The sequence below is a fragment of the Marmota flaviventris genome, chromosome X (assembly GCF_047511675.1).
Source record: "Marmota flaviventris isolate mMarFla1 chromosome X, mMarFla1.hap1, whole genome shotgun sequence".
Classification (NCBI taxonomy): Eukaryota; Metazoa; Chordata; class Mammalia; order Rodentia; family Sciuridae; genus Marmota; species Marmota flaviventris.
The window spans coordinates 57,267,973-57,289,742 of NC_092518.1; the positions used below are offsets into that span (position 1 = coordinate 57,267,973).

At 37.1% G+C, this 21,770-nt stretch overlaps 1 protein-coding gene across 1 annotated transcript in view; it reads right to left on the reverse strand.

Moving 5' to 3' along the window:
- Kif4a (kinesin family member 4A) overlaps positions 1 to 21,770 on the reverse strand; it is a 141,420-nt gene that overhangs the window by 116,399 nt on the left and 3,251 nt on the right. Inside the window, exons 4-7 of the mRNA XM_027935812.2 lie at positions 20,177 to 20,367; positions 18,484 to 18,576; positions 15,416 to 15,582; positions 15,089 to 15,183 (exon numbers count right to left, since the gene is read on the reverse strand). Coding sequence (XP_027791613.1) covers positions 15,089 to 15,183; positions 15,416 to 15,582; positions 18,484 to 18,576; positions 20,177 to 20,367 — 546 coding nt within the window. The remainder of the gene's footprint in view (positions 1 to 15,088; positions 15,184 to 15,415; positions 15,583 to 18,483; positions 18,577 to 20,176; positions 20,368 to 21,770) is intronic.

The following is a 21,770-nucleotide window of genomic DNA, read 5'->3' on the forward strand; positions in this document are numbered from 1 at the left end:
CAACCAGAGACATGAAAAATTGTGCTCTATATGTGTAATAAGAATTGTAATACATTGTGCTGTCATATATAAATTTTAAAAATTAGACATCTATAGTGTCAAACAAAACAGGAATAAGTCAAGTGTGGTAGTATATTCCTCTAATTCCAGCTATTTGGGAGGCTATTGCAGGAGGATCAATTGAGATCAGGAGGTTGAGGCCAGATTGGGCAACATATCAAGGCCTTGTCTCAAAAAACAACAGGAATAAACAGGGTAGATTCTGTATACTATGGAATCCTATATAGCAATTTTAAAAATGGCAGACTGCTGGATCTGGTAGTGTGCACACCTGTAGTCCCAGCAACCCAAGAGGCTAAGGCAGGAGGATCACAAGTTCGAGGTCAGCCTTGACTAAAAATAAAAAATAAAAAGGATCCTGCCTAAAAATAAAAATAAAAGGATTGGGATGCAACTCAGTGGCAGAGTACCCCTGGGTTCAAAATCCAGTATGGCAAAATAAATAAGTAAATAATAATAAAAATGAGATAGACATACATATATTGATTGCAAAAAAAAAAAAAAAAAAAACTCAAAGATATATCACTGCCAGGTGCAGTGTTATACATCTATAATATCAGCGAGGCTGAGTGAGGCAGGAGGATCACAAGTTCAAAGCCAGCCTCAGCAACTTAGTGAGGCCCTAAGCAACTTAGTGAGACTCGTCTCAAAATAAAATATAAATGCAGTTCAGTGTCAAAATGCCCCTGGGTTCAATCCTGAGTACCAAGAGAAAAACAAAGATATAACACTAAGAGAAAACACAAGTTAAAAAATAATACATGGAACACCAGATGAAGTGGTGCATATCTGTAATCCCAGTGGCTTGGAAGGTTGAGGCAGGAGGATCATGAGTTCAATGCCAGACTCAGCAACTTAGAAAGGGTCCAAGTAACCAGTGAGATCCTGTCTCAAAATAAAATACAAAAAGGGCTGTGGATGTGGCTTAGTGGTTAAGCACCTCTGGGTTCAATCCCTGGTACTCCCCACAAATAAATAAATAAATAAATACACACACATACATACATATACATACCCACACACATGTATGCATGCAGTATAACATTTATCTCAAATGTTATGAGATAGTAGGATTGCAAGTGTAAAGCAGCCTCAGCCACTGAGTGAAACACTGTCTCAAAAAAAAAAAAAAAAACAGGGTTGGGGCTATAGCTTAGTGGTAGAGTGCTTGCCTAACATGTGTGAGACATTCAGTTCGATTCTTCGTGCCACATATAAATAAATAAATAAAGATCCATCAACAACTAAAAAAAATTAAAAAACAAATATAAAGGAGTGGGTATGTTGCTCAGTGATTAAGCACTCCTTTGTTCAATTTCCAGTACCAAAAATAGAACAAAAACACACAACCACCAATGTGTGTGTGTGTGTGTGTGTGTGTGTGTGTGTGTATGAAGAGAATCTGGAATGATATCCACCAAGCAGATTAAAATGGTTACCTCTGGATTAAGATTGAGTGATAAATCAAGGGGAATGTTTGTCATCATCTGTATTATTTGTTTTTATGCTAGGAATTTATTCATGTATTACTTGCATAATTAAAAGGAAGTAATTTAGCAATGCCAAAATTTTTAAAAGCACATATTGAAACTATATTGTTATATGTACACATATACATATGCATAGAAAAACATCTGGTGAAGATAATGCACCAAATTTAATAACCATGGTTAAACAAGAGCCTAGCCAAAAGCTTGTAAAGAATATCTGGGGAATGAGGTATCCACAGAGGGCTTTAAAATGTTCTGATCATATTTCTGGACATCAAGAAAGCCATATGCTGTGCAGTGCTATGTGCATAGTTAGGAAAGACCTAAAAAGACCTCAGTCTTGCACCTTTGGCTAGCTTTGAGGCCCTACTCAAGCAATGAAATGAATGCTAAGGCAAAGTTGTATAAGTGCCTGAATTGTGAAGGCATGCTCCAACACATACACAAGCCCTAGGCAAATGGGGGAAGATTTATCGGTTCAAGGCATTTAATGAAAGATATATCCAATCATCAGCTATCTATTAAACTGACTAAGCAGACACATCTGTGATAGCAAACTACAGGAAACAGACAGTTTAAAGAATTAGTCCAGGAATGTTACTAAACAAACAAAAAAAGAGGTGTATCCTAGGAATATGAAATTGATTTAACATCCAAAAATCAATTAATGCAACACACCATATCAACAGAATCAAAACAAAAATAACATGATCATATCAGTGTATTATGAAAAGACATTTGACAAATACCTATTTTATGATTAAAAAAAAAACTAGGTATAAAAAGGAATTTCCTCAACCTGGTTAGGAGTATCTAATGAAAAAAACATAGTTAAAATCATACAGTAAAAGATTCAATGTTCTTCCCTTAAGATCAGGAGTAAGACAACAATATTCATGCTTACTCCTCTATTCAACATTATACTGGAGGTTACAGCCAAGAAAATTAGTCAAGAAAAAGAAATAAAGCACCCAGAATGGAAAGAAAGAGGTTAAACTTTTTCTACTCACAAATGATATTACCTTATATATAGAAATCCTTTAAAATCCTATGAAAAACCTATTAGAATAGACAAGTTCTACAGGTTGTAGATACAAATCAATATACAAAACTCAATAAACAATTGAAAAATGAAATTAAGAAACAATTCCATATAAATGCCACTGAAAAGAATAAAATACTTAAAAATACACAGCACAAGAATTATAAGGTATTATACTCTAAAATTTTAAATAATATTAAAAGATATTAGAGAACACAAAATAAAAGACAATGTTCACACATTCAAAGACTTAATATTGTTAAAATATTAACATTAGCTGCCGCAGTCTGGCTGGGCACAATCAGAAGCCACTTGTCAAAAGAAACTAACTTTATTTTTAGAACCAAACACGCCAAACAAAACAGCCTCTCAGGAAAAATCCTCAGAGCCTCAACTGCCACCACCGGCTTTCCACACGCCTCTCTCTCCCCCCACAAGCTTCTTTCCACCTCCCCCAATCCTCCTGCTCTTGAGGCCGATTGGCTGGGTCACGTGGGCGGAGCCAAAAAAGTCCCCCAATGAGCAGCTCCGTGGTCTGAAAGGGCAGGGAAACAGTCCAATGAGCATCACCGCAGAGGAGCCAATCAGCTAGATGTTGCTGGGGCCGAGGAGCCAATCAGCTAGATGTTGCTGGGGCCGCTGTGAGCCAATCATCAGCCGGCAGCTGGAAATTTGCTGGGGCCCCTTCGGCTGTGGCTCTCAACATCACAGCAGCCGATTTGGATTCCAGAAAGATTAACTAAAGCGATTTCTACATACCAAAAAGAAGATGATTTGGCTCAAATCCATAACAACTGATATCCAAAACTCCAGTTTGGCTATTCTTACATCTGCAACAGAACCAGGATGCTTTTTTCAATATCTATTTTATTATTGCCCTTTGCCATATCATGAAGTTCTATTTTGTTTTTTGAGCTCATACAGACCTAAGTTAATGTTTTGCTGATCAGTTCTATTTTTTGACTATAGAGTTTTTAAACATTGCAATGGAGATTTCACCTGTAAAAAGTTATAAGGCCTTTACTATAATGTTATGTGTTGTATGTATTATATTATGTGTGCACACTTGTGTTTTGTGTTATATGTTTGAATGTACGTATGTCCATATATCATATATGATGAGCGCTCATGATAAAATGGATCCAAATTTGTTTTTTTTCAAAAGAAACTAACTTTATTTTTAGAACCAAACACGCCAAACAAAACAGCCTCTCAGGAAAAATCCTCAGAGCCTCAACTGCCACCACCGGCTTTCCACACGCCTCTCTCTCCCCCCACAAGCTTCTTTCCACCTCCCCCAATCCTCCTGCTCTTGAGGCCGATTGGCTGGGTCACGTGGGCGGAGCCAAAAAAGTCCCCCAATGAGCAGCTCCGTGGTCTGAAAGGGCAGGGAAACAGTCCAATGAGCATCACCGCAGAGGAGCCAATCAGCTAGATGTTGCTGGGGCCGAGGAGCCAATCAGCTAGATGTTGCTGGGGCCGCTGTGAGCCAATCATCAGCCGGCAGCTGGAAGTTTGCTGGGGCCCCTTCGGCTGTGGCTATCAACATCTCCCCCTCTCTGTTTAAACAACAAGCATGTGGCTTAGGGACCGTGTCTGTTAGGCAGTCCAATTCAACATATGGTCCTTACCCGTCATCAGATGAACTGACCTCTAGGCGTCAGCCTCCTGTCTTAGGTTGGTACAACTGCAATTGGATCATACCCGTCACTGACTACCGGTCCAGCATACAGCTATACTTGTGGATAGGCCTTTGCACCAGTGGGGGGGTGAGGTTCTTTGCCTCACCTCTGTTGGCCCCCAAATTTTAGACCATCACTAGTAGATGAGGATGCAAAATGCCATGACATTAAGCCAATTGAGGGCTCCTTTGAAAAATTGTACCACCGGTGACATCATCAGCAAAAATACCCCAACACTACCACAAGTCGCTGCACCAACAAATAGTTCACAATGCATACAGGTGAGCTCACAATGTGTCCAGGCAAGTTCTGCAAGCAGTTCAGTGATGGCTATTGTAGAAGCTGTAGATTGGTTTTATCTTTGACTTCACCAGCACTGGGATGAAGATAGGAATTCTGGCAATAATGGCTAAAGAAAAAATTATGTAACATTACAGAAGGCACTAAAAGAAAACAATTTTCTTAACAATTTACATTATCTTTAAGAGAATTATTAAATATAATGAAAAGGAAAGGTGAAAGTAAACAAACAGATCTGTTAACCTTCTTTTTTGTTTACATATTAAAACAATCCTCAACAGTTGTTTACCCAATTTAAATTAAACCATATAAATCACGTGAAAAAAAAAATATTTGGATCCATATTATCATGAGCGCTCATCATATATGATATATGGACATACGTACATTCAAACATATAACACAAAACACAAGTGTGCACACATAATATAATACATACAACACATAACATTATAGTAAAGGCCTTATAACTTTTTACAGGTGAAATCTCCATTGCAATGTTTAAAAACTCTATAGTCAAAAAATAGAACTGATCAGCAAAACATTAACCTAGGTCTGTATGAGCTCAAAAAACAAAATAGAACTTCATGATATGGCAAAGGGCAATAATAAAATAGATATTGAAAAAAGCATCCTGGTTCTGTTGCAGATGTAAGAATAGCCAAACTGGAGTTTTGGATATCAGTTGTTATGGATTTGAGCCAAATCATCTTCTTTTTGGTCTGTAGAAATCGCTTTAGTTAATCTTTCTGGAATCCAAATCGGCTGCTGTTCTCCCTGTGGAAACACATAAACAGACCCCCGACTCCAGACAATCACTGGGTCAGGACCTTGGTTAATCTCTCTGGAATCCAAATCGGCTGCTGTTCTCCCTGTGGAAACACACAAACAGACCCCCGACTCCAGACAATTACTGGGTCAGGACCTTTCCATTGTCCTGTTAGAATATCCTTCCAAAGTACCTTGGGCTTATGCACATTTTTTGGACACATATGCCTTTCCGCAGCACTAAGTCCTGATGAATCCAAATTTAAAAAGTTTAGAGTAAAAAGGGTTATTTTAAGTTTATCTTTGGGGAATATATACCCCTTCCCAATTCCTTCTTTTTGCTTTAATAAGTACATTTTAATAGTTTGATGAGCTCTTTCAACTATGCCTTGTCCCTGTGGATTGTATGGGATTCCTGTTATATGAGTAATGCCAAATGTTGAGCAAAATTGTTTAAAAGAGGTAGAAGTATAACCAGGGGCATTATCTGTTTTTAACTGTTTTGGAACACCCACAGTGGCAAAATTTTGTAAGCAGTGAGCTATAACATCTTTAGTTTTTTCTCCGGCATGAAGGGAGCCCATCAAAAATCCAGAAGAAGTATCAACTGTAACATGCAAATATTTTAATTTTCCAAATTCTGGCAAGTGTGTGACGTCCATCTGCCAAATATGGTTAGGTATCAATCCTCTAGGATTGACTCCAAGATTAACTTGTGGTAAAAAGGTCACACAATTTTGACATTGTTTTATTATTTGTCTAGCTTGTTCCTTAGTTATTTTAAAACGCTTTTGTAAAGTATTAGCATTGACAAGGAACTTTTTATGAAAATTTATAGCTTCTTCTAGTGTAGAGAAAATATGTATGTCATGTGTAGTTTTATCTGCTAAATCATTGCCCAAACTAAGGGCTCCAGGCAATCCTGTATGTGCCCTGATATGTCCTATAAAGAATGGATCTTTTCTGTCCCAGATTAGACTTTGTATAGTGGAAAGCAAAGAGAAAACAGTAGAAGAAGGGGAAATCCTACCAGCATCTTCAAGAGATACTATAGCATTAACTACATACTGACTATCAGAAAATAAATTAAATACAGAATCTTTAAACATCACAAAAGCTTGTAAAACTGCATTAAGCTCTACCTTTTGAGCTGATTGTTTGGGTACTAAAAATGTAAAAGTTTGATCAGGGGTAACTACTGCTGCTGTACCATTATTTGACCCATCAGTGAATATATTTGGAGCATTCATGATAGGTGTTTTTCTTGTCATTTTTGGAAAAATTACAGGATGCAATGACCAAAAAGACAATAAAGGATTAGATGGTAAGTGGTTATCAAATGAAACATTAGATTTGCACATGATTATTGCCCAAGTATTTAACTCATTAGCTAACTCATCAATTTGATTCATAGTATATGGAGTAATAATTTTATTGGGAGAAATTCCAAACACTCCCTTTGCTGCTTTTATTCCTTTGAGTATTAATTGTCCTACAGCCTCAGGATACCTAGTAAGAATAGTGTTAGGAGAATAAGATAAATGTATCCATAATAATGGACCTTCTTGCCAAAATACTCCTGTAGGAATATTTTTTGTTGGTAGTACAATAAATAATAAAGGCAAACTTATATCAATTCTATCCAAATGCATATTTTCCATATATGTTTCAATGATTTTTAATGCCTTTCTTGCTTCAGGCGTTAACATTCGGGGTGAATTTGGATCTGATGGACCTTTTAGGATATCAAATAAAGGTCCCAACTCTCCTGTTGGTATACCTAAATAAGGCCTTATCCAATTTATGTCTCCTAATAACTTTTGAAAGTCATTAAGTGATTTGAGTTGATCTACTCGTATTTGAATTTTTGGTGGACGGACCATGGTTGAGGATAATAGAACTCCTAAATAATTGATTGGAAAATTTAATTGTACTTTATCTATTGCTATCTCTAGATTATAATTTTTTAATAAGTTTGTAAGTGTGGCATAACATTCTAGCAATGTGTTTTTATCTTTGTGTGCTAATAATACATCATCCATATAGTGAAATATTTGTAGTTCAGGATTTTGATTTCTAAGTGGCTGGATTGCTTTGTTAACATAAATTTGACACATAGTTGGGCTGTTAGCCATCCCTTGAGGGAGTACTTTCCATTCATATCTCTGATCAGGACCTTCATGATTCAGTGCAGGGATAGTAAATGCAAAACGTGGACTATCCTCAGGATGAATTGGAATTGAAAAAAAACAATCTTTAATATCTATAACTAAAACATACCAGGTTTTTGGCAAAGCAGACAACTGAGGAATCCCTGATTGAGCAGGTCCCATAATAACCAGCTCATTATTAATGGCTCTTAAATCTTGCAATAATCTCCATTTACCAGATTTCTTTTTGATGACAAAAATGGGAGTATTATGGGGAGATACAGAAGGTTGTATATGTCCTTCCGCTAATTGTTGTTTGACCAGGTCATGGGATGCTTGTATCTTTTCTTTAGTCAGGGGCCACTGAGGAACCCATACTGGTCTTTCTGATTTCCAAGTAATTTTTATTGTCTCAGTGGCCCTTTCTGAAAATCCAACCCATGTCTTTCTGTTCCTTGATCTATTTGTATTGGTGCTGCTATACCTTGCTCTTGTTTTTCTAATCTTTTTCCTTTCCTAAAACCTTGTCTAGTCATAATAGTGGGTGCATTTTGGTTGATGTTATTTGTTAATGTCAAACCTAATTGATCTAGGACATCTCGTCCCCATAAATTTACGGGAAGATCATCCAATACATATGGCTGTATAGTTCCTTCACATCCTTCAGGATCCTTCCAATCTAATACCATTGCACTTCTATGGGGATTAGTCGCCACTCCTAGGCCTCGAAGCGTTTGAGTGGCTTGTTGTAATGGCCAATGTTTTGGCCATTCTTGACGAGAGATGATGCTAAGGTCTGCACCTGTATCCAGTAGCCCATTAAATTCATGTCCTTGAATATTTAGTTTTAGCATGGGGCGAGAATCTAAATTTAAATAAAGCATAGCCCAATCTACACCTGTGGAGCCTAATCCCTTGGAACCTCTTTCTACAGTACGACTGGAAAATTTATCATGTAGGCTGGGTATTATTAGTAACTGTGCTATTCTATCTCCTGGTGAAATTACTGATATACCCTTTGGAGAACTGGCTATAATTTTTATTTCACCTTCATAATCGGGATCAATTACCCCAGGACTTATCATAAGTCCTTTTAGAGTAGAAGAGCTGCGTCCCAATAATAAGCCTACTGTTCCTTTGGGAAGAGGTCCTTTCACCCCTGTGGGAATGATTTGAACTCCCATCTCTGGAGTTAGTACTGCTCTGGCGGAGGCACAGATGTCCAACCCTGCGCTCCCTCTGGTTTGTCTGATGAGGGATCTGATGGACAATGTGTCCTGGGCACTACCCTGATGGGGTTGCTGGGTTCCTCCAGTGCTCCGTATATTTGTGGTTTTGGGCCCCGGAGCATTGGGCCCCCGTGTCCATTTTTTGGCAATGGAGCCCAATGCCTTTCTCCACGATATCGTGGATAAACACCTGGTCCTTGTTCGTTTTTTGATAATGGAGTACCCTCTATGGTGGTTTGAGAACGGCATTCATTAGCCCAATGTCTCCCTCTACGGCATCGTGGGCAAATACCTGGTATTCTACTCCTTTGATACCTAGTTTTGTTAAACCCTCTTCCAATGGGGCAATTCCTTTTAAAATGTCCTGTTTGTTCACAATTGTAGCATGTTCTTGGCCTGGCATCTAAAGCCTGTTTTACTGCAGCTGCCACAATTTGCCCTTGTTCATTAATGTCTCTGGCATCTAAAGCCTGTTTTACTGCAGCTGCCACGACTTGCTCTTGTTCATTAATGTCTCTACATAATTTAATATATGTGTTTAAATCTTCATGTTTCCATGGTCTAATGATATCTCTGCACCAATGATTCGCTTGCTCATAAGCCAGGTGTTTTAGTAATGGCATTGCTTGTTCTGTATTCCCAAAAACTCTGGTAGCTGTTTGAATAAGCCTATCTACAAATTCAGCATAAGGTTCATTAGCTCCTTGTATTACCTTAGATAATTGACCTTGTAAACCTCCATGTCCTTGTAAAGTCTTCCATGCCTTAATTGCATCTGCAGCAATTTGTGCGTATACGCCAGGATCATATGCAATTTGTTGCTGCTGATCCTCATAAGGTCCCTTTCCTAACAACATATCTAGATTTCTCTGAGGATAACCAGCTGCTGCATTTCGCCTAGCCGTCTCCTTGCAAAATTCCTCATTGGCAACCTTCCATAACAGGTATTGTCCTCCATTTAGCACAGCTTTACACATATTAGCCCAATCTGCTGGTGTCATGTTCAAGTTGTTAATGGATTCGACCATGCTTACAGTGAAGGGTGCTTGAGGACCATAGGTTGTTACAGCCTCTTTTAGCTGCTTCACTGTTTTGAAATTTAAAACTTGGTAAAATCGCTGCCCTCCTGCCTCAAATACAGGGCATGTTAATATTTGAGATCTTGTCTCAGGAGCCCAACTATCAACTGCGGGGTTTGGGGACCTCCCAGCATATGGAGGTGGCCTTGTTAGTTGGACACTTACGTCCTCTGGTGATAGAAAGGTGTTAGTAGCAGTCTCCTGTTGTAACTTTCCCCCTGATGGCTTTTTCTGTTTTACACTTTCTTTCTCTGTCTGACTAGCTTGAGAGGCCTTCTCTTTTACTTGAATCTTTTCCTCTGTCTGACTAACTTGAGAGACCTTCTCTTTTACTTGAATCAATATGTCTTCTCCTTCCTCTACCATTGTCTGAACTGAAGGCTTTGGACTAAGCAAACAAGATATGAACGTCCACAATGGCAATGTGCCAACTGGCAGAGTCCCTGGGCTTTTCTTTTCTATTCTTTTTAAATCTTCACCATGATGGTTCCATTGTGATATATTTAACAACTCCTCCTTAAAAAGCCATGGGCTACATTTTTGTATTGTATCAACGTATGCCCTGACTGCTATTGATTTTACTGGGATGCCTCCTTCCTCTAACAATTTACTTAACACTCTTTCAGTTTGTTTTTTACTAATTTCTGATCCCGTATTTCTACTATAATACAACCCAACAAGATGACGCCTAACAAAACTGAAACAGAGTGAAACAAAATTGAAACAACACAAAATCATTATAATAGCCTCCTGAAATGTCCATCCGTCCTTTCTCCCTATCTGTTCCTCAGATGTGAGCGGTTTTTCTTCCATCTTACACATCTCCAGGGACAGGCAACTTAAAACAAAAGTGAAACAAAATAACAAAAGAAGAATCTTAAAATGGCTACCCATCCTCTCGCCCTGCCCTCAGGGGCGAGCAGTTTCACTTACCCTCAGTCGCTCCCCGTGCGAGCCACCAAATGCCGCAGTCTGGCTGGGCACAATCAGAAGCCACTTGTCAAAAGAAACTAACTTTATTTTTAGAACCAAACACGCCAAACAAAACAGCCTCTCAGGAAAAATCCTCAGAGCCTCAACTGCCACCACCGGCTTTCCACACGCCTCTCTCTCCCCCCACAAGCTTCTTTCCACCTCCCCCAATCCTCCTGCTCTTGAGGCCGATTGGCTGGGTCACGTGGGCGGAGCCAAAAAAGTCCCCCAATGAGCAGCTCCGTGGTCTGAAAGGGCAGGGAAACAGTCCAATGAGCATCACCGCAGAGGAGCCAATCAGCTAGATGTTGCTGGGGCCGAGGAGCCAATCAGCTAGATGTTGCTGGGGCCGCTGTGAGCCAATCATCAGCCGGCAGCTGGAAGTTTGCTGGGGCCCCTTCGGCTGTGGCTCTCAACAATTAGCCAGGCATGGTAGCATACACCTGTAATCCCGGATACTTAAGCGGCTGAGGCAAGAGGATTGCAAGTTCAAGGCAAGTCTCAGAAATTTAGTGAGGCTTTGTCTCAAAATAAAAATAAAAAGGGCTGGGAATGTAGTTCAATGGTAGAGTACCCCTGGGTTCAGTCCTCAGTACTAAAATAAAGGCAATATTTTCCAGATGGATCTACAGATTTAACATAATTTCTATGAAATGCAAGCCAGTTTTTCTGTGGAAAAAATTGACAACTTGATTCTATTTTTCATATGAAAACATAAGAGACCCAGAATAGCTAACACAATCTTGAAAAAAAAAGGTGTAAAACTCACACTTCTCATTTTCAAAGTTTACTACAAAGCTACAGTTATCAAGAGAATATGATACTGGCATTAAGGATAGACATATAGGTCAATGGAATCTAATTGATTCTTGAGAAGGAGGCCAATAAAATTCAATGGGAAAAGATGAGACTTTTCAACAAATAATGTTGGGATTACTGAATATCCACATGCAAAAGATTGAAGGTGGACAACTGCTTCATATCATAAACAAAAATTAAATAAAAATGAATAAAAAACTAAATATGATATGGACATTTTTACAAAGAAGGTATACAAATTGCCAATAAGCACATGAAATGATGCTCAACACCATTAGATATAATTGAAAACTAAATAAAAACTACAAAAATGAGATACCATTTCACACACACTAGGATGGCTATAATTAGAAATACATTATAACAAGTGAGAATGTAGACAAATTATCGCTGAATAGAACATAAAATGGTCCTGTTGTTTTGGAAAACAGTATAGCATTTCTTCAACAAGTTAATCATGTTGTTACCATATGATCCAATAATTCCTTTCTTAGGTATATACCCAAGAGAAATGAAACATACATTCACAAAAAACTTGTGCAAAAATGTTGATAGCAACATGATTCATAATAATAAAAAATGGAAACAACCCAAACATACATAAACAGATGGATGCACAAATAAAAGTTTCCTTATTGTTTGGCAATAAAAAGAATGAAGTACTGATATATGTTACAACAAGGATGAAACTTGAAAACATTATGCTATAAAAGCAGTCAGTGACAAAAGATCACATATTATATAATTCATCTTATATGAAATGCCCAGAATAGGCAAATCTATAGAGACAAAGGATTAATTATTGTGAGAAGGTAGGGAACAGACATTGTGGGAGATAGAGACTAATTGCCAGTGGGAATGAGTTTCTTTTTGGAGCGATAAAAATATTCATAAATTTATTGTAGTAATGGTTACACATCTCTTCTTGTAAATATACTAATAAAATTACTGAATTGTATACTTAAAAAGGATGAATATCATGTTAATTATAACTAAATATTTTTTAAAAAGTTAAACAGTATTACCATGTGGCCTAGTAAGTCCACTCCTAGATATGTACTCAAGAAAATTTAAAACATTTTCCCTCACGAAAAATGTTCCGTATTCACAGAACAATATAATAGCCAAAATTGGTTACAACTGATGAATGGACAAATGAAATGTGCTATATCCATACAACTGAATATTATTCAGCAATAAAAAAGGAATGAAGCCAGGTGCATGCCTGTAATGCTAGCTACTGGGAAGGCTGATACAAGAGGGACCATAAGTTCAAGGCCAGCCTGCGTACCTTAGCAAGACCCTGTCTCAAAATAAAAAGGGTTGGGAGGGCTGGGATTGTGGCTCAGTGGCAGAATGCTTGCCTCACACATGTGAGGCACTGGGTTTGATCCTCAGTACCACATAAAAATAAATAAACAAAATAAAGATATCATGTCCATCTATAACTAAATTAAAAAAAATTTTTTAGTTATACATGAACACAGTATCTTTATTTTGTTTATTTTTATGTGGTGCTGAGGATCAAATCCAGCCTCACATGTGCAAGGCAAGAGCTCTGCCACTGAGCCACAACCCTAGCCCCAGCTAAAAATATTTTTGAAATCTAAATGAAAAGGGTTGGGAATGTAGCTCAATGATACAGTGCCCTGAGTTCAATCCCCAGTACACTTGGAGATGGAGATAAAATACTGATATATACTACAACATGAATGAACCTTGCAAACTTTACGCTAAGTGAAAAAAGTCAGTCACAAAAGACCACATACATGATTACATTTTTATGAAATGTAGGTTAGTGGTTGTCTAGGGCTAGGGAAAGTGGTAGGAATGGAGAATGAGTGCTAATGTTATGGTGTTTCTTTTGGGGTGATAAAATATTCTAAAATTAGATTGTGGTGATGCCTGCACAACTCTTAATTATACTAAAATCCATTAATGTATATAGTTTAAATGGTTGAATTTTACAGTAAGTGAATTATATCAGTAAAGCTGTTAAATAACTCAGAAGTGTATACCTAAAAGATGATAAAGAATGTATACGAACCTTTAAGTACTGTATTAAGAAGGCTAAATCTCAAAGTACAAATATAGAACAAAAAGGACACTTTTAAATACATTCAGAACAAAAAGCTGAATGAGGAAGAAATAGGTCTCTGCCCTGTGCCAGCAGTATAAAAATGATAAATGACAAAGAGGCCAAATTCCTCAATTACTATTTTTGCTTCTGCCTTTTTAGTTCCCAAGCGGGAACTGAAGCCCAATATGAGTAAAGAAGTAGTGAGGACCCAACTACTTTAATAAGAGTTGAAATATCCTGAGTCAGATGAATTATAACTAAGGGAACTGAGAGTAATTTCAAAAGAGACCATTGAAGCTATGTCAATGATCTTTGAGGAATCACAGACAAAGATGTTCCAGAAGGCTGGGCAGATGTAATTTCAAGTTTCAAAAAAAGGGTAAAAGTTAATTCCATACATTACAGACCAGTGAATTTGATATAAGTCTAGAATGGATTATTACAAGGTCATCTTACAAGAACCTGGAAATGGAGGAATGAGCAGTAGAAGCAACTTGAATTCACTAAGAAAAAGTCAATCTACGCTAATCCTTATTCCTTTTATTTGCATTTTTACTAAGCTGTTAGCTATGATACATATAGTAGACATAGTAGATCTGAACTTAGCAAGACATTTGACAAAATCCTTCACAAGATCCTTAAGAACAAAACTGAGGAATAAACTAAATATTATTCTCTGTTAGAGAGATTAATAATCATTTAAAGGACCATTCTCAAAGCATACAGATCACCAGGTCACTATCATGCTAGAAGCAGCTTTCTAATAACATACACCATAGGAATTTTCTAACTTTAGGCACTTGATCATTTAATTCCAACAAATTGAATAAAGATACGGAATCCATGCTAATGAGGTTTATACATGACAACATCAGGAAGGGATAGTGAATCCTTGGAATGACAGAATAAGGGTACTGATTTTATTTATAAGAAGTTGGGGAGGTAAAACAAAACAAAACTTGCCTGGACCAGATGAAATCAAACCAAGGGCCAGATCTAAATTTAATACCTGAATTAGAGAACGAATGTGTGGGAAAGAAATAATTTTTTTACCCTTGTTGAAATCATCCTCAAAAACTGAACTGCAGCTACTGTTAGAATGTGCTCTGAGCTGGGCATGATGGCAAATGCCTGGAATCCCAGTGGCTCAGGAGGCTGAGGAAGGAGGATCACAAATTCAAACCTAGCCTCAGTAACTTTGATAGGCCCTAAGCAACTCAGTGAGATCCTACCTCTAAAAAAATACAAAAAGGGCTGGGGATGTGGCTCAGTGATTAAGTGTCCCTGGGTTCAGTCCCAGGTACCAATTAAAAAAAAAAAAGATTGTGCTCTGAAATATCCCATATGAAACACCGGCAATATCAATAAGAGTACAAAGGTGTTTTTAATCTACAACTTTGACCTTAATTACTCTTACCCTCTTTTAGTCGATCTCCTTCAGCCTTGGTTTTTTTCTGTCTTTCTGATCCAGCAAGGTCTACAAGATGCAGCTTGGAGCGGAAGCTGCTATTCCTGTGATAATGACAGGAAGACACAGTAAGAAAAAATACACAAGTTTGAAAGTGTGTATCAAAGATGATCTGCTAGCTCTCATTTGTTTTCTAAATCAGTTTAAATAGATCCATTGGTCACTAATGCTCACAATACTGACATCAAATGATGAGTCAAATCATTTGAAGAAGCAACCTACTATTCAACCTTCATAGAACATAAAAAAGTCTTGACTATTGAAATTATAACTTACTTGTCATTTTTCTTTCTTTGCTCTATGGAAATTGTAAAGATGGCATGAGATCGGGATGACTGGGAATTCATAGCTGTGGATGCCACAGTCCTACAGTTGTTGCCCTGCTCCAAACAAGAAACAGTATCCAAGGCAACTAAAACAGTCTTCTCAGTGAGTCCCACAATCTAATTCCAAGAAAGAAAAATTTTTCTTATAGTTAATATTTCAAATGCTTGGTAAGAAATACAGGGTTGGTGGTTTAAAAAAATGTCTTGATACTCCAGTAGAAATCAATAAACAGCAATTGTTGAGAGCCACAGCCGAAGGGGCCCCAGCAAACTTTCAGACTGCCAGCTGATGATGGGCTCACAGCAGCCCAGCAACATCTAGCTGATTGGCTCCTCTGCGGTGATGCTCATTGGGCTGTTTCCCTGCCCTTTCAGACCACGGAGCTGCTCATTGGGTGACTTTTTGGCTCCGCCCACGCGACCCAGCCAATCGGCCTCAAGAGCAGGAGGATTGTGGGAGGTGGAGAGGCTTGTGGTTGTGAAAGAGGCTTGTGGGAAGCCGGTGGTGGAAGTTGGGCTCTGAGGGTTTTTCCTGAGGAGCGGTTTTGTTTGGCATGTGTGGTTCTAAAAATAAAGTTCGTTTCTTTTGACAAGTGGCTCCTGATATAGGGTTGGTGGTTTAAAAAAATGTCTTGATACTCCAGTAGAAATCAATAAACAGCTATGAAATAAGACTATTTTAACTAGAACTCTGTGAAATGACCAAAAACCAAAGTCTCTAATCTTCCCTAAGAACTTAATAAACCGAGTGTTTGCTAATACTAGAGTCAGAGAAGATCCCTAGATTTTAGGGTAGTGATAGCCCCAAGTAAATGTAAATTTTGGGCCTGAAAGAGAACAAATGAAGCTGGGTGTGGTGATGTACACCTGCAATCCCAGCAGCTGGGGAGGGTGAGGCAGGAGGATCACAAATTTAAAGCCATCCTCAGCAAAAGCAAGGTGCTAAACAACTCAGTGAGACACTATCTCTAAATAAAACACAAAATACAGCTCGGGATGTGGCTCAGTGGTTGAGTGCCCTGACTTCAATCCCTGGTACTTGCTCTCTCAAAAAATATAACAAAAACCAAGAAAACAAGTGCAACACAAACAGCTATGGTATTTCCCTTTGCTAGTTTATCCTCCATGTGATTCCGTGCATCTCCCTGTACTTCTGACCCATTTGATACCTCATTTTCACTAGAGGAAACAGCAGTATATAGTTTTTGTAGCATCAGGAATTCAGGAAAATAAGGTCTCATGTTTGGTACTACACTATTTCTCCATTTCTATTAATATCTCTATTCTCCTTATCTCGAAACTTCAGATCACCTTCAACTTCTCTCATTCCTCCATGTCCTATCTATCACCAATTCCTAGTCATTCTTCTTTTGAATCCATCACTTCCTTTTCCCTTCCAAATCTACTTGCTGAGTCCAGGTTTATATTATTTCATGTTTGAAAAATAAGGCAACAGTTTCCTCAACTGGTCTTCCTCACCCTTGTCTTTTTTTTTTCAATCCATTTCTATTTAATTTTCCTAAAACCTTGCTTCCCAAAATGTCACCAAAGTACTAAACACTGTGTTAGATAATGAGGATACAAAGACATTTTAAAATGTTCTCCTAACTCCAGAAGCCAATGTAGTTGGAGAGATATATATGTAAGATAAAAAATTGGTAAAAATTAGCCATAGCAACCTTTCGTTCAGAAGTAGTAAATAATTTATATGCTGTTTAGAGGGACAGAAATAGCTTTTCACTCTGGCTTCACAATCTGGTCCTAACACATCTCCTGTTATTCCCCAGCCTAAATCCTATAGTCCAGACTAGTCTAGGCCTATTCAGCTTTCCTGTTGAAGGTATTCCTTACTATAAGAGTACCCTTACTTCTCTCTACTTATTTAAATACCATCTATCCCACCTGAAGGGATATTTACCCAAACTTGTTCTTAACCACTCAGGTTTGTGTCAGGAACACATTTCTTTGAATTGTGCATCTCACCGCAACAACATGTGGGACTTAATTCCTTAGAATAGGACATATGAAAGATGTTGGGACAGGGTCCAATGCTGGTTCAGTATCAACTTCTTTCTGGTGACAGCAAGTATTTTGTACAGGTTTCTTACTGCCAGGTTTCTGAACTATCTTCCTATATTCCAAACTTATGGGACCTGAACTTTAGGCCTTGCTTTAATACCTAGTTAACAAATTAATGATCTGGAAGGGAAAAAAAATCTCTGAAGCACAGGCATCTGCCCCTTATCACTTCTTTAAACCTGCAACTTTCCTTTTTTAGTTTGTGCAGGAAAAAAAAGGGAAGGAGAAGATGGGTAAGATATTATTTCTCCATATTTTATCAAGTCTGAACTACCTATTCTCACCCATTTCCAGCCTCTGATTCTCCCACCCCTGAATACTCAAGTTCCACCTCCAGATCCTGCACCTATACCATGTGACAGAGGCTCTCACAAAAGTGTTCTTCTCCCTATAGTACATACAAATTAAAAAAAAATCATATTCAATTTTTCATTTTATATCATTCTAGAGCTTAGCACAATGTGTATTACAATACTGTCCAACAGAATTTTCTATAATCATGGATACATCCTGTACCTATGCTGTTCAATATGGTAGTCATAAGTCACATATAACTACTGAGCACTTGATATGTGGCTGGCAGGGGAATTGAATTTTAAATTTTATTCCATTTTAATTAATTTAAAACTAAATAGCCACTTGTGACCATACTAGAAATTTCAGCCTCAGAACTCTGTAATAATTAATAAATGTTTAATTGATCTTAGCATTCCACAAGAAGTAACAGGAAGGTGATAAAACTGAATGTGAGTCCTCCCTTTCTTCCCCATAAGAGCTCCCATCGAGGAATTCAAGATAAACAAAGGCAATTTAGGACCACGCAAAACCTAAAAGACTGAGATGTTAGTAGTCATTTAAAACCATAGTCCCAAAGAAAAAGGTATGTGAACTTTAGTAGTTGCCAACATTTTAATAATATCAAATAAAAGATAAACACACCTTTATGCCTTCTTTAGGATCTTCACGGATATTTATTTGAGAGGCTTTCTCACGAGAAGGGCATAGAAGATCCAAAATTTCTTCATTGTAAATCTGATATTGTTGAAAGTAAAGTGGTGAAAACAAGCTGTTAACAGCAATACTCTCTTAGTATTGGAAACAGGTCATTTTTAAAAATACTTTGTGGGCTGGGGATGTGGCTCAAGCAGTAACGCACTGGCATGCACGGGGTGCTGGGTTCGATCCTCAGCACCACATAAAAATAAAATAAAGATGTTGTATCCACCAAAAACTAAAAAGTAAATATTAAAAAATTCTCTCTCTCTCTCTTTAAAAACATATAAATAAATAAATAAAAATACTTTGTAACTTTCTGTACTTAAAATTCTGTTTACAATGAACATATATTAGAATTAAGAAAAAGGGCCATGGTGTATCTCAGTGACAGAGTTCTTAGAGCTTGCCTAGCATGCACCAGACAGTTGGTCATATCACTCCCACCACATACACAAAAGGGACTTTAACCTTATATGTAACCATTTGCTGTTTTACAAGAATGAATTCCATATTACTTGTAACAAAACTGAGACTACTCTTTTGGGACAGAGTTTCCTTTTTTAAATTTTTCAGTTGTAGTTGGACACAATACTTTTATTTTGTTTATTTTTATGTGGTGCTGAGGATTTAATCCAGAGCCTCTAACGGGCTAGGTGAGTACTCTACTACTGGACACAACCCCAGCCCAAGGACAGAGTTTCTTAGGAATAGCAGACCTTTTAAAAAAGTTACATGGGTGTCCAAATTCAGTTCTCTGATGGTGTTCTAACACAACCACCTTCACAAACTTTGTTAAAATGTGAACAGTGGGTCCTTAGGGGAGGAGAGTATGAAGGCTGGGAGCAAGGAAAGCAAAAGGGAAAAGTAGCAACTAATATTTCAACAGCAAATAAAACTGTAAGTACTGAGAACAAAGCTTAACACATGGTAAGCACTATATTTGTTTGCTATTATTGCTGATGCTAATTATTTAACATGCCATCTGGCCACAGTAGGTGCTCAACAAATATGTGTTTAACAATTCAATATTCACCCTTTATTTTCTTACTGAGGATTGAATCCAGGGGTGTTATACCACTGATCTACATCCCTAGTTCTTTACATTTTTTAAAATTTTGAGACAGGTTCTCACTAATTTGCTGAGGATCTGGCTATGTTGCTGAGGCTGGCCTTGAACTTGTAATCTCCTGTCTCAGCTTCCCAAGTTGCTGAGATTACAGTTGGGCACCACTGAACCCAGCTTCACCCTAATCTTTAATAAACTTTTTCAGGAAGCAGCAAAATTATAACTTAAGCCTCAAGAGAGTAAAGGTAAATCAAATACATTTCCATATACTCTACAGGAAATCAGTAATAGAAGCCAAACTGGAATTTAAAAATTCCTATCATCTTTTGATATGGCAATGCCAATTCCTCTAACAATCAGATTAAATATACTATCCCAATAAGAAAAGAAAAGAATTGGGTCAGAGCCAGATCCAACTGAGCCAGTACATTTTCTCTATCAATTTATTAAAATGCAATTTACTAAAAATGTAATTTACTAATCTGAGTCATGCCAGGAAAAATGATTTGGATTTATTTTTCTATCCAAAGATAACTTCGAATTCAGAATAATTAAAGATAAATCACTTACCTCCAAATAAGATACTTTCAGAGTAAATTCAAAGTCACTCTTTTTATCAATTTCTTTAAATAGCAGTTGTATTACCCTAGGAATGACCCCAACTGTTGGTTCATTTTCTTGCTCTGCAGTATATGCACCTCCCATTGAATAGGTTTTTCCAGAGCCAGTCTGCCCATAGGCCAGGACAGTTGCATTGTATCCTAGCAAAATACAAGTCACATGCATAGTGTTGTGCAAATATTTTCACCAAATCAATATACTCCATTTCCTTTTTCCTACTCCATTTTATTACTTGTAATAAAATTGAGATTGTTCTCTCAAGACAAACTCTTAGGAATAGCAGACACAAAGAAAAGCTTTGTTAAGGCCTTGACTTTGCACTATTCAAAGTAAACAAATAACAACAACAAAAAAAAAAAAACCTAACTCCAGATTTTGACCTCTCTTGAAAACTCCTAAGAGCTAGGATGTCAAATACTTAAAAGATAGTGAAGGTGGCTAAGCCATGGTAAAAAGCCACTGGGAAATTTATAATCCTACTATCTCCCTATCTTGAGCAATTCTAAATTATGGGAATTAAATGAAAAACTTAGAAACTACATAAATAGAAAGGATTCTAGCATGTATTCATTTGATTAAGATAGTCTTCATTTGAAAAGGCAACAACATTGTTTTTTACAATTGATGAAAATATCCATTCCCTTTCTGAACTCAAGGAATGTACCTGGTTGATATTATCAGGCTCCTCACTAAAATATTATCATTGAAGTATGATTCAATGTAATATATATCCTTTGTTTTTATAGAGGATTGATAAAGAGCCACCTATTCAAAGATGTTCATGACATAATTACTCAAAAATAGCAGGTAAAGCAATTGTTAAGTGTAAGTGTAGGTACTAGAAACAATCAAAAGGATATATAAATGATTAACATTCTGATATTTATCTTTAAATAACAGGATGGTAAGTGATTTTTTTGGTTTTTTTTTCCTTTCTACTTGTTTGTATTTTCTAAATTATTAAATGGAACGCCCATTGAACAATCATTGTGTTTTCTGTTGGTACCTATATAATCATGACTGTTAAATTTCTGTTTGAGTTTAGATTCAGTAAAAGTGTTTATTTTATAGATCATTTTTTATATTTTCTCTTGTCAGAGAATCCAGATTACTAGTTACTTAGACATTCTCCTTTTATCCCTTAAGTTGAAAGTTATGATTGAAATTAAACCCACCTAACAACTATAGCAAGATTTTAAAAATTAACAATTAGACAATAGATGGGCTATTCTCAGCTTAACTTCAATATTTATAATTCATTAATTAATGATAAGATCTAGCTACTAAAACTGTAAGCATAGCACCTAGAAGGAACACTAAGTCCAAATTTACTTCAGGTGAAAAAATGTGACCTTAGGGAGATATCTCTTATTAGAGTGGTAGACATGTTCTAAAGGAAGATAAAACAAGCTTTCTGTGTTAAATAATCACATTTTTATCAAAACCATTACCTACCATTTATCAAGATAATTTTGGAATCTAAAGGAAAAACTTTTAAGTTTTGAAACAATGTGTTAACCTAAATGATAAGATTGAAGTTTTG